Source organism: Ambystoma mexicanum, chromosome 10, assembly GCF_040938575.1.
Source record: "Ambystoma mexicanum isolate Mex_15411 chromosome 10, UKY_AmexF1_1, whole genome shotgun sequence".
NCBI classification, from domain to species: Eukaryota; Metazoa; Chordata; class Amphibia; order Caudata; family Ambystomatidae; genus Ambystoma; species Ambystoma mexicanum.
This window is the reverse complement of record NC_090932.1, coordinates 501,608,744-501,622,559: the sequence shown is the minus strand read 5'-3', so window position 1 is coordinate 501,622,559 and position 13,816 is coordinate 501,608,744. Positions and strand designations below refer to the sequence as shown.

The 13,816-nt window shown below is 47.0% G+C and overlaps 1 protein-coding gene across 2 annotated transcripts in view; it reads left to right on the top strand.

The window, feature by feature from the left end:
- Positions 1-13,816, top strand: part of EPHB1 (EPH receptor B1) — a 1,076,389-nt gene that overhangs the window by 827,499 nt on the left and 235,074 nt on the right. For both annotated transcript variants that reach the window (XM_069618048.1, XM_069618049.1), the window contains exon 6: positions 10,588-10,712. In XM_069618048.1, coding sequence (XP_069474149.1) covers positions 10,588-10,712 — 125 coding nt within the window. The remainder of the gene's footprint in view (positions 1-10,587; positions 10,713-13,816) is intronic.

Here is a 13,816-nt window from a genome sequence, read left to right as displayed (position 1 = left end):
GTAGGACTATGTGGCTGCTGTTGACGTTCCAGGATCCAAACCACTATTAAATCCATCCAAACAGTGTGGGAGCACTGTCATTGACTAATCCCCCTGGTATACAAACTTGTATACATTTGACCAAATCTGACCCGGTGACTCCTTCTGGGCCAGATGGCAGGCCCGTCCCAATTTTCAACAGGGCCAATCCAGGCAGACCCTGTCTGTGATTTTACTGGCCCGCCCTACCTGCCACTCCTTGCTTTCTCCCCTGGCTGCTCCTGGCAGACGCGGCACAAGCCCAATATCCTGTTCCCTGCCATTGGTCAATCCTTCCGGGCTGCGCTTGGCGGATGTGGCCTGGACGCTGCAATAATTCCCTTTTTCTTCACATCAGGAGGCAGCCTGGACATGCCCCAGTCAATTCCCTGCAAAACAGGCTGTCTCCTCTATCCCCAGCCATGTTTCCTTCTTTTTTTAGTTATCCCAAATTTGGGATTTAAAAGCTTTATAGAGCTCGTCTTCAGACTGTAGCTGAAGTTATGGTCTTGTAAAACTTGTTCAATGCCCTGATTTTGCAAAGGTTTCTAACTCAGTCTTCAGAGACCATAACTCCTTGTATAGCCCTCGGGCTAGGTCAACAAAGCTCAACTAGAACTTTTTAAAGTCAGCATTTTCATAATATGCTATGTACTGGCACAGGTCAATAATGTGGCAATAAGCCCCAAGCTGGTGGCCCATTATCGCCTAAGGTAATGCCCCAGGGCCCATAGTTATAGGCCTGAGAGGTGAGTGAGGAAGCTGGCAGACCCGACGCGCGATGCACGAAATGCATAGACCGAATTACACTGTGGTATGGCTCGGAATTGAGCCAATCCACGTTCAGTGTATCCCGTAGCATCGGCGCGCCGGGTACTAATGGCCCATATAAGTCCTTCTTCCCAACAGTCAAATGATTCTCATTGCCTTTCCTAGTTGTAAACCGAGCATTCGACCCCCATTGGGTGGAATGTTTTAATAGCTCGTCCCTTTAACTTGGGCAGAGGACCATTAAGTAATGCCCTCAGAATGCAGAATGGCGGTTTATGTGCAACCTCCAAGATGCCAGTCATGTACTGCTTGCATCCTTCTGGCAGGACACTCTGGTATTCCGAAGTCAGGCCTCTTTCAGTCCTGTACTTTTTCTTGCATGTTTTAACTTGGAGACCTGGTTTCATAATGTGAAAAGTGAAACTGCAAGTCCCACAATGCAAGGCAAAAACAAGAATGCCCGAGCTACTGATCCCTGAGGTGGGGAAACGTATAGCGCACGCTTACTTGAAAAAAGCATCATCACAGTGCACACCCCTTTTATTATAAACATGGCCTTTGCAGGATTCGCTGCTGTGGGCCCCAGTGACTCAACATGTTAGCCTGCCACCAAACTCTGGAAAGGAGATTTAAATAGCATGCAGAGCGCCAGTCTTGGCGCCGCTGCAGCGCGGAGGAGTTGCTGTTTTTGGGGACGGTGCCCATCCACCTGCCCGCCATGATGGCACCGTGCCCGCACTCGCACATTATCCATGTGGATCACGCAGAAACCTCCACAGCTCCGAAGAACGGCAATTAACAAAACAGCAATCAAGTTAAGTGCTTAATTTCGGGAAATTAACATCTCCTGCGAACATGCGAGGAGACACAGAAAAGGCGGATTAGATGTGCTGGGTAAACACAGACAGCAGAGGCTCTGCATGAGGGGCGATAAACAACGCAGCTCCCCTCCCCCACCTCCAACAGGGATTCACAGCCCACCTACTCCCTGCCTCCTGATAGGGGGGAATGCTTCCCTTGATCATTACACGCTGCCGCTCTTATGAGAGCAGGCGCGAGGCAGTGCAGGACAGGTCTACAGGGAGCCCTGGAGATTTCCCAGTACACCCTCTTTTGGCGCCGCTGTGTCGCCGCGGGCCGGTTCAGTGCGGCCAGTTGCCCGCAGCGGCTGATTTGGCACGGCCATTTCGGCACAGGTGCCTTTCTGGCACGGACGATTTGGCGCGAGGGACGATTGGACATGACTGGCATTGCAGCCACGTCTAAACTTCCTCACGCCACATTCAAAAGCATAATTCTTTGCAAATGCAGCACGTTAACAGTCACTGTACTGACGCATTTGCAACACATGATACTTTCGAAGCTGCACTCTTCTGGCTTGTTCCCCTGCTATCCCCTCACGTCATCTTCCAAAAGCCCTCCCACCACGCCGCCACCCTGGGGCCCCATCGATGAATTCGAAAATCCCATCTTGAACCTGGAAATGTATTTTGTGTATTTGTTGTGTGCATATCTATATTCCAGCCGGCATCCGAACTGGAAAATCCCATCAATGTATTTTGTGTATCAATTCATCGGTTAGTGCTCATTACTGTGTTACTTCAGTCAGTGCATGCAAGATTAGTGCTTCAACGCTGTATTACTACAGTCAGTGCGTGCTCATCACTGTATTACTTCAGTCAGTGCTCGTGAGGTTAGTGATCATCACTCTGTTACTTCAGTCAGTGCGTGCTCATCACTGTGTTTCTTCAGTCAGTGCATGCAAGGTTAGTGATCATCACTGTGCTACTACAGTCAGTGTGTTCATCACTGTTTTACTTCAGTCAGTGCTCGTGAGGTTAGTGCTCATCGCTGTGCTACTACAGTCAGTGCACACAAGGTTAGTGCTCCATCGCTGTTACTTCAGTCAGTTCACGCAAGGTTCATACTCCATTGCTGTGTTACTACAGTCATTGCACGCAAAGTTAGTGATCATCATTGTGTTACTTCAGTCAGTGCTCGTGAGGTTAGTGCTCATCGCTGTGTTACAACAGTCAGTGCACACGACGCTTGTGCTCCATCGCTGTGTTACTACAGTCAGTGCATGCAAGGTTAGTGATCATCACTGTGTTACTTCAGTCAGTGTGTGCTCATCACTGTGTTACTTCAGTCAGTGCTCATGAGGTTAGTGCTCATTGCTGTGTTGCTACAGTCATTGCACGCAAGGTTAGTGCTCCATCGCTCTGGTACTTCAGTCAGTGCTCCATCCCTCTGTTACTTCATGCAAGGTTAGTGCTCTGAGAGTAGATCATCCTGAGCTCTGCCAGCACCCAAGAGCTCTGCACCCCTGAGCTCTGAGGGCAACCCCGAGCTCTGAATGCAGCAGCGCTGATCTCTGCCAGTACCACTGAACTGTAAGAGTAACACCCATGAGTTCATCCCCAGTACTATAGAACGCAAAAAGTAGCACCCATTCAGCTCTGGCATCACCCCTAAACGCACAGAGTAGCACCCGTAGAGCTCATAGGTCAGAACCATGACCTCAGAGGACAGCCGTCCTGAGCTCTGGCAGAATCCCCCCTGTACCTCCCCCCCTCCCACACCCACACACTGACCTGAGCTCTCTTAGACCTGGGTCTGAGAACTGCTAGCATTAGCTGCTCTCTGAGAACTGGGACCACCTCTGGTAACGCTGACATCAAAGGCAGGCCCGTCAATCACAGCATCACCCTGTGCTCATGGCTGAGCGCAGCGCTCGGAGTGAGGTCACTTCCACCCTCCCATAGCTGTAACGGCATCACCCATAGAAAGCTAAGACCTCGGTGTTCGGAGAACACCCTGTGAATTTTCAAAGTTCCACCCTCCCACAGCTGTGAAGACATCACACAACATTCCAGCCGGAATCCGAATCGGAAATCCCATTTATGGGCCTCATTACAAGGTTTTACCAGCAAGGCTACCTCCAAACTTCCAAGAAAGTCCGGCACCCGCGAATGGGCAATTAACGGGGTATTCCGGCTCCGCAGGACCCTGTAATTGCCCTTTCGTGAGTGCCAGAATTGGGTGATCCCCATTCGCATTGAGCCCCATAGGGCTCAATGGAAATGGGGATGCTTGTAGCACCGGCACTGTCTATAACGGTGCCTATGCTACAGGCATGCTGTGCTCGCAGATCTACGTGATCCGACTGCGGCTAACTTTCCCGTTGCCGAAAAGTTTGCATGTGAAATGTACGAACCACAAAAGGTTCGTACATTTCCCAAGCAAACACACGTTCGAAACCCCTTCATACCCACACCCTCACCCACACCCACAACACATCCAATGACACCCCCCCACCCACACCCCCAATATAAACAAACCCTACTTACCTTTTCTTCAGGCTGTGTCCCTCAACGCCAGTTCCCTTTCACTTCCGTGATCAGGAACCGGCGCCGCAGGGTCCCTTTCTTTTCTTTTTTGATTTTTTTCGGGAGCTGCAGGGTTTCCCCCGCAAACCCCGCTCACTATACTCTAAAGTATAATGAGTTGGGTGTTGCGGGGACACCCCCGCAGCCCCAATTTCTTTTTGCAGGTGTGCTGCGGGGTTGTCCCCCGCAACACCCTGCTTACTATACCACACAGTATAGTGACCGGGGTGCTGCGGGGGACACCCCCGCAGCCCCAGCAGTCTTTTTTTTTATACTTACCTACAATGCTACCACAAAAGGTTCAAACTTTTGGTGTTTGAACCTTTGGTGGTAGCATTTTACTGACTTTTTGTACGGTCGGACCTTTTTTTCGGTCGTTTGTACAATTCTGTGTTCGCAGGTGCCTGTCATTGCGCCAAACTGGCCGCGCCAATATGTCCTGCTACGAGATTTCCTATTGGGCCTCTACACTATGGGCTTCCTCTGGGCCAGTACCCTGGTTTACTGATCCTCTTACCCTCTCCTCTAGTCACCAAAGTCCCCTCCTTCCACCTCTCCACACCTCCACCTCCCTTTGAAGGAAAACATTTGTAAAGCTTCCAGTATATCATTCAATCCTTTTAACATATGTTTTCTGTTTTATCTACGTTTTAATCTCTATATGGGGACACGTGCTTTGAAATGTGCTATTTGGAGACATTATTCCAAATGTTCTTGGGTGGAGAAACCCAAAACCGACATACAAGGTAAGGGAACATACTGTTCGGAGGACAGAAGAGGGGAAAAGAACCATGCTCTGGGGAGCTTAGGAGGGCAAGACGAGACTGTGCCCTATGGAGCTCTGTGGAGGGAGACGGGACCGTGCTATATGGAGCTAAGGCAGTCAAGTAGGCACTGTAATGTAGCAGGCCAGGAGAGGGGAAAAGAACCGTGCTCTGGGGAGCTTAGGAGGGCGAGACGGGACTGTGCTCTGTGCAGCTTGAGGGAGGGAGAAGGGACCGTACTGTATGGAGCTAAGGCGTTGAGAAGGCACTGTACTGTATGGAGGCCAGGAGAGGGGACAATAACTATGTCTGGGAAGCTAAGGAGGGTGATACAGGACGGTGCTCTACGGAGCTCAGAGTAGGGAGACGGTACCATGCTGCCTTCAGCTTAGGATGTCAAAAAGGGAATATATTACATGGAGCTCAGGACGAAAAGACGAGACTGTGCTGTGTGGAACTGTGTGGAACTCATGAGGGAATGAAGAGGCCCTGTCGTATGGTGCTCAGGAGTGCGGGAAGAAATAACTGTGCTGTATGGTATTGATGAGGGAGAGGAGGGGCTGTACTGAATGCAACACGGTAGCCACAGAAAGGACTGTGCTGTGTAGAGTTCAGGAGGGAGAGAAGGGACTGTACAGCATGAGACTAAGGAGGAAACAAATGGACTGTGCTGTATGAAGCTCAGGAGGGCGAGGAGAGGCCATACTACACAGAACTCAAGACAGAACTATGAGCCCATACTGTTTGAAACTCGGGAGGGAAAGAAGGGGCTGTGCTATAGGTAGCTCAGGAGGGATGGAAGGGGCTGTATTGCTTGGAATGCAGCATAACAAAGGGGGCCCTGTCCTGGGAGACTCTCTACCGGACATTAGTCCTGGTTACGAGAGCCTTACCCAGAGTCTTTAGCTCACTATCTTTCACAGAAGAGAAATATCCTGAACATATCAGTCTTGTCCTGATCTGGGGCCGTCCAGCACCGAAATGTAAGGCAATTCTCCTCTGAACAAGAGTACTAACAGCAACCCCAGACACGTGTTTCTTCTCTGTGAAAGATAGTGAGCTAAAGACTCTGGGTAAGGCTCTTGTAACTAGGACTCATGTCTGGCAGAGAGTCTCCCAGGACCCCCCCCTTGTTATCTGCATATTTCAAGTAACTTTTGGTCTCACCCTAAGTTACTAGGGGAATCCAGACGTAGACCCCTTACTCACTATTCTTAGAGAAGCACAGGTACACCCTACTGATGAGGTTCAACCAGACCGAAACACGTGAGCTCAGGAGGGCAAGAGGGGCCGTACTACACAGAACTCAAGACAGAAAGATGGGTCCATGCTGCTTGAAGAGAAGAGACCATTCTTAATAGAAATCGATAAGGGACCATACTACATGGGACTCAGGAGGGAAAGAAGGAGCTTTATTGCTTGGAATTGAGAAGGAAGAGAAAGTATCAGCATCTATGGAGTTCAGGAGGCAGAGAACACTCCTATGCCCATTCTCATTGCCCCTCGGCCCAGTGTATTGTCTGGTCACAGCTCAACTGTGAACAGACCTGCTCCAGACAGCTGATGAAAGGGCAAGTCTGCTTATCTTCAGCACATTGTGAATAACAGCACGCTGTGTCCCTTACTCTATCAATGGCTATTACCCAGGTTCTTCTGGGCTGTGCCTATGTAGTGTTCTGCATATTGAAGAACAAGAAGGCAGAATTGCATAGATGTGCATCTTCCACTTGGTATGTGCATCTTTGGAGAGGTAGAGCAACAGAAAAGAAGTTGACTTTGAAGAGACCTGTGGGGCGTACATACACTCTTAATAAATGAGGCAGAAACATACTCACCTTGTATGCGGTACCATTTCAGTCTGAGTCTTGAAAGTAGTAGAATCCACAGGACATTACCTCAAGGTGGGTGTCCTTTGCCGTGAGTGACATAATCAACCAGTCCTGACTTTTAATTTGGGATCATACTGAATTCTGGTACTTGTAGACCAGTACTTATAATCTGCATGCGAATACAAAATGACATGCACTAAAATCGACAGAATTTAAAGAGCATTCATTGTTGTTTCACTATGTGATTTAAATAGCTTGGTGAGAAAATTTGGCAATGCTTTGTCTGCGTTCTTAGCTTTAGAGTTTTCCGCACACGCAAGTCAGGTGTCATGTGGATTACTGCTGTGCGGCATAAATGCAAGGATTTACCTCTGCCCAATAGGTGGATTCCTCCTATGGAGACAGGTACACATATATATCTATATATATATATATATAGATATATATGTGTATATATTACATGGACGCATTAGCGTCCATGTAGTTATGGTTAAGTTGGTGTTTCCATAGGAAGAACATTTTTTGGGTGGCTTATAACTTCGCTCCCTCTGGACGAATCCTCACCAAACTTTGCAAAAAAAAGTATATGGCCCACTCTGAATTTTTTTGCAAAGTTTGGAGAGGTTTTGTCCGGGGGGGGCAAAGTTATAGGGGGGAGTCCCAAAACCTTTGTTTTCTCCCATAGACATAATGGGAAAAAACTTTGCGCACGCCTACAGCCCAAACCGCTAGACGGATTAAAACCAAATTTGCGGTAGGAGTGGGGGCTTGGTCCTGAAAGCGTGCTTTTGCAAATTTGGTGTAAATCCGTCCAGTAGTTTTTTTTTTAAATGACCAAAATGTAAGGCAAAAAAATTAGTGATATCTCCGTTCGCTCCGCGGACGGACTTCCCGGTTCGCTCCGCGGACAAAGCCCTAATTGGCCGAGCGGCTTGCGTGATGTCCGTGGACATGCAATGTGTTCACTGATTGGACGGCGTGGTGCGTGAAGCGTGTCAGATTTTCTGTGACGCCTGCCATCTTGCATTCGCGGACGACCGAGGACAGCGCGGTGAAACTTGGATTAAAAATTGTATTTAGTGGAGTGTGTTGGTGTGTAAGAGTGTTTGGGGGGGGTGGGGGAGTATGAGATAGGTTCAATGTTCTGATTTTTTTATGTGCTAGACACTTTTGTTGTGTTCGATTTTTCTGCGGACAACACGGCTGTTCTGAAATGGTCGTAAATAAACAGAATGGATTCAGTGTCAAGTTGAAAGTGTTCTAAGAAGACTCGTGGGGTCCTGGAATGTTCGCAGGGGGTTTCCTGAAGACGTTGTCTGCATTGTTCGTTGTCAAGCTGAAAGTGTTCTAAGAACACTCACGGTGTCCTGAAATGTTCGTACATAAAGAAAATGGGGGTGTTCTGAGGACGTTGTCCGTATTGTTCGCTGGCAAGTTGAATGTGTTCTAAGAACACTTGCGGTGTCCTGAAATGTTCGGAAATAAACAAAATGAGGGTGTTCTGAGGACGTTCTCCGTATTGTGTGCCTGCTTAGCTGTATCCAATGAGGGAATGGCACGGAGAATGAAGTGGAAATGGTAGAAGGGTTGTCTAAGAGTTACGCGGTCCGCAGACAGGACATGCTACATCCAGGGTTTTCCAGCAAATCCAGCATGGAAAGAAGACTGTAGGGATCAGCCAATCAGATGTTGAGGTTGTGGATTTGTGTTTAAAGAGACTGTGTGTAGTGAAGATGGCAGAAGTGGAGAAAGTCAGGGTGTTGGTGCTTGGAGATATGTTTGTGCATGGTTTACAACAGTATGCTCAATGTAGGCATGTCGCAAAGAATTTTGATGTTAAAGGAGTGGAGGTGGTGAGGAGCACTGTGCCTGATTGCAATGTACAGGGAATTGTACAAGTTTGTGAAGATATGGGCAGGATGAACAGTCCCCAGGTGGTAGTTTTGCACTATGGTGCTTTCCATTTGGGCTATGTCAGTGCCCCTACTTTGTTGGCAGATTTGGAACACTTGGTTCAAGCAGTAATGAACATCCTTCCAAATGCCAAAGTATCTTTTTCTGGATTAGTACCTAGGGCAATATGGGACAATAGTTCAGTTTTTTTTCCTCAGCAAAACAATGCTAGATGTGTAATCAACCGAGGCATGTGTGCCTTCATGCTTAGAGCTGGTATGTTCTTCTGTAATAATGAGAATAATGATTCCAGTAATACTGTTTATTTTAAAGAAGATGGCATTTCCTTATCTTTTAATGGAATTGCCATTCTGTTTTGGAATGTAAGGGTTGCTTTGGAGAAGGTTATGTGAAGATTTTAAGAGTAAAGTAAGAAAAATAAAAAAAAAAATACAAAATAACAGGTGTCTGTCAAGCATCTGCAAAAAAACCCCCCAAAAAACGGCTCTTTTCAGAGCCAACCTCAAAGGGGAAATGGGGCACACTATTTAAATTTACATTCACCACGCTCAGATTTTCGATAGGTCCGCGGACATGGCGGTAGTCCGCGGCCATCAAAATCACTAGCTAGGGGTTCAGTATGTTCTATGTTACATGTATAGAAAGTCAGGGATATTATGGTTAAGTTGTGCTACTAAAAACATATGAAATTCATTAAAAACACTTTGTTAAAGGGACGTTATGGTTAAGTTGCGCTAATAAAAACCTATGAAATTAAATGAAAAAACTTTGTTAAAAGGGACGTCTGGTTACGTTGCGCTACTAAAAACCTATCAAATTCAGTAAAAAAACTTTGTTAAAGGGACGTTATGGTTCAAAGTAAAACCGAAAAACCCCTGAAATTCGGCAGTTATGGTAAGATAAGCAACCATAACTCGCGCCACCGTGCACTGCTAACACTAACACCCAGGACATCAAAGATGAAATCACTAATGTGAGTTTGTTTGGTTTCAATCCACAGTATGTATTGCTCTTGAAGAAGGGGGTGTCCCCGAAACGCGTTGAGCTAAACTGAATTGGTCTATGGCCTCTACAATAAATTGCTCATTTTAACATGATTCTACAACATTGTTGGATTAAAATAATTTTGATTGAGTGATATGTATCATTGTAATTTTTTGAATTTTTGACATATCTGTGTTGTATAAAGTTTTGGCTGTTTTTCAGCGTATAGTTTGCAGGGGACAGGGAGTTCATAGTATGCACTTTGTTAGCTACTGTTTGCCTTTTGACCTCGTGTCAGGGTAATTCTTCCGTCCCTGCACCTGAATTTATCTAAAATCAGTATTAACATTGAGTCTATATATCGAGGTGTGCACCAACAGGTGAATTTACAGTGGCCCTCATTACGACCCTGGCGGAAAGGGGTTTACGCCGGCGTAAACCATGGCGCCCCTTTCCGCCTGAGTACGAGTTCCCGTAGCGCCATGGTGATTTTTACGCCTGCTTTTTGCAGGCGGAAAAATCCATGGCGCTACGGGACTTGTTGTTAATTACGCCACCGTAATTTACGGTGGCGTAATTAACGCCTTCCCCACTCCCATTATACCCTATGGGGCAAAAATGGGAATGGGGAAGGGTAAATGGGGATTGGGGACTTACCGCCCCGCCAAGGTCGGAATGGGGCGGTAAGTCCGCCAACCACCATGGCGGAGTTGGCAGTTTAGCGCCATGGACCATGGTGCAAATTGCACCATGGTTCTCCGCCAGGGTCGTAATGAGGGCCAGTGTCTTTTGTATTCCTTCCCACTGCCTCCCTGGTCCAGTGTCCACTGAGCTTGTCTAGGTCTGCTGCCTGTGGCCTGTGTGTGGATTCAACTCGTCTCATGTTCTCTTGTGTCCTTTTCCATTCTTTCGTTGCAGCTCCCTCCACTGTTCCCATCATGCACCAGGTCAGTGCCTCTATGAAGTCCATCACTCTCTCCTGGCCACAGCCCGAGCAGCCGAATGGCATCATCCTGGACTATGAAGTCCGGTACTATGAAAAGGTGAGTCTTGCAAGTACTGGGAAAGGGGTTAAAGGTTGGAATGCGCCAATGGGAAAGAATGTTGCATCCCGGATGTGAGGGCGTGTTCTATTTTCAAGAGACGGAATGAATGTCAAGGATCTGAGCACAAAGATGGTGTGTCCCGCCGGCGTACCGAATGGTTGACATCTTGCATTTACCTGCTTCGTACTAGGCATTGAAAATCTTCTTTTCAGTGTAATGTGATGACGTTGTCCCGTGTATCGAGTTTAGGTGCAATGAAAGGAAGTCTTTCTTTCCTTTCTAGCATAATCTGAGAAGGCAAGTGGAGGCATGGAGCATAGTGTCATGTATTGATCACTGCAGCAGACTGAGCTATGCAGAAGAGCATGCATGTCGAGGATACCCACACTCGCCAGATCAGTGGACGAAGCCCCATGTTTAGAACCACAAGATATGTGAGACACCTGGGGGGGGTGGTAGAAGGGTAGAAGTGGACTTGCAGAAGCGGTGCCGGAGAGTTTAGCCAGAGATCACATAGCCGCGCAGACAGCTATGAGGAAATGAGAGATTAGAAATAGCCAGCATAGAAAGCCAGCATCTAACATCCAGTGAGATTAACAATATCTAAGGAATGAAGATGCAACTTTGAGAAATGTAAAAACCCATGTCTCTGTCCAACAGACCTGTCGGGCACAAGGGGCAGGGAGAAACACAACCGCCCGGGACAATCTGAAGAGCAACTTGGTACATTGGTGAAGCAAGTGGGCTGTGTATTTACTCAAGCACATGGGCGAACCCTTGTTCTCATTCAGAATATGGCTTAGCTTGGGCCTGAGGGAGTGCGATTTCTCAAGGTCCTACAGGAATCTTTATAATGTCTGTCTGCGCTGCTGGCATGAGTGGGGATTTACCTCTTTGTAGCCAGGCAATTAATATCCCTCTCAGCTCCTGGCAGCCAATCTATGGCTGCTGCCTTCTGGAATTAAGAGGGTAGAGCGTTTAAGACTGAATAAGTGCAGGGAATGGGGGCGACAGAGGACTGCATACCCAGCATTTCTCAGCCTTGGCCAGGGCAAGGCATGCCCAGCATATAGTTTTTTCCCTGGGCTGAGTGATAGTCCTATTACACCAACCATGGTGGTCTTCAGAAGGGAAGGCCACAAATAGCGGCCATGTCATATACAGGCCTCTTTAGGTCCTCTGGAATTCAAAATGAATCTACATAAGACGATTGGCTTGTACGTGGCCTTGGTCGGGGTACGAATTAGCCTTCCCACAGAGCAACCACCATGGTGGCTTCTCGCTGATCAAAAATATGATTTTATGGATATTTTCAAAGGGGATGACCCCCAAAGATGCACTCTTCAAGTGGGACGTGAATGAGGTTGAGCGTGGGCAGGACTTGAAGTTACGAGGAGAAGAGTCAACTAGGCAGCTTTGCACAGCTCCCCAAAACAAGAATTGAGCCTCATTATGACTTTTGCAGGGCAGTAAAAGGAGTCAGTAATTCTGTAATCACCTCTTTTACGCAACACCAATTTACAAGTTTAGAATTAAAAAAGAAGAGAAAGCTCTGCATACTGGCTCGAGCTATCACTCTAAATATAGCATAGAAAAGTGGATCCAGTCACTCGGGTTGCACCTGCCATCATGGTGTCCAGTCAAATGGTCGACAGACAAATGGTCGACACAATTTGGTCGACAGGTCAAATGGTCGAATTTTTTTTTTATTTATATATATATATTTTTTAGGTTTTCGTTTAGGGAAAAAAGGGGTTTATAGCAAAAAAAAGGGGTTTGGGGGGGACCCCCCCCAAAAAAAAAAAAGTGAAAAAACAAAAAAAAGAAATTCGACCATTTGACCTGTCGACCTTTTGGTGTCGACCATTTGTCGTGTCGACCATTTATTTTCGACCAAATGACCTAGAACCGCCATCATTCCTCCAAATCCTCTGTGAAGTCTCAAGCCCTCCTGGAATGCGGATTAAGTAAAGCATTATCCATCTTTTAATCTGGAAGTAAATCCAAAGACTGAGGGATGATAAGGGTAAAAAAGTCAAGCAGTATTTCTGCAGAAATACCGTCTAACCCGTTATGGGGCCCACTTTATCCAAATTGAGAGCCAAATCTATTCCCTAAATCCTACTTAATGTGCAGGAACAGGCAACACATATATGATGCCCTTGTGCCACTTCCAACGCAGCACAGAGATATGTGGAGTTCCCCTTTGGGCAAGACCCACAAACAAATAAATAAAACACCAAAAAGCAGTAAAATCCTCCTGTCTGCACATACCTGCCAGTCTCACTTCACCGGACCGATCCAACAGAGATCAATCACAGAACCACAGAACTCCAATCGTGAAGGCGCAATAAAAGGAAATACTGTGATGAACCTTCCTTCTCATCAGACATCTTTAGAAACTGCTACCTTACCACCTATCACAATGGAAGTGCTTCGGATGTGACGGAATATTTCCAGCATCTAACAGCAAAGTAACACTCATTATACAGCAGCCATCTTGAAACGGTATCCCAACATGTAATTCCATTGATCAGGCCAAAGTCACTACCATGCATGAAAGCCATGTCCATGAGTTCAAACTCTGTAAACAGTAGCTACCGACTGGCGTACCCAACAACCAGGGCTGCGTCTGCTTGCTTAGAACCGGCCATAGAATGCCAGCAGGCCACCTTTAATGATGACGATGCTGTATGATTAACAACGAGTGATTGACCAACAGAGGGAAGAACCCATAGATGAATGTGATTGATAGAGTGTAGGGCACAAAGATGATGGTCAGCGATCACTAGGCAGCAGGGTGCATCGATGAGAGTGAGTAACCCATGAGAGATCAGTCCAAATCAATGATAGTGAGTGATCACAGCAGTCCTCTAAGGTTCTGCTAGCAGTGTCAGGACCCCGCTTAGATGTGTATATCTGGACCACTTGCTGCCTGCTGAGAAATGTGTGGGGGACTTCATTGTACAAGGAATGATGGGATTCCAATGTAACACGTGTGATGCTATTGGCACCTGATATAACATGGTTGGGCTTGGGTTCAAGGTGCATTAGGGGACTGTCTTTATCAGATGGGTTATTCGTACATCTAGTTATCATAT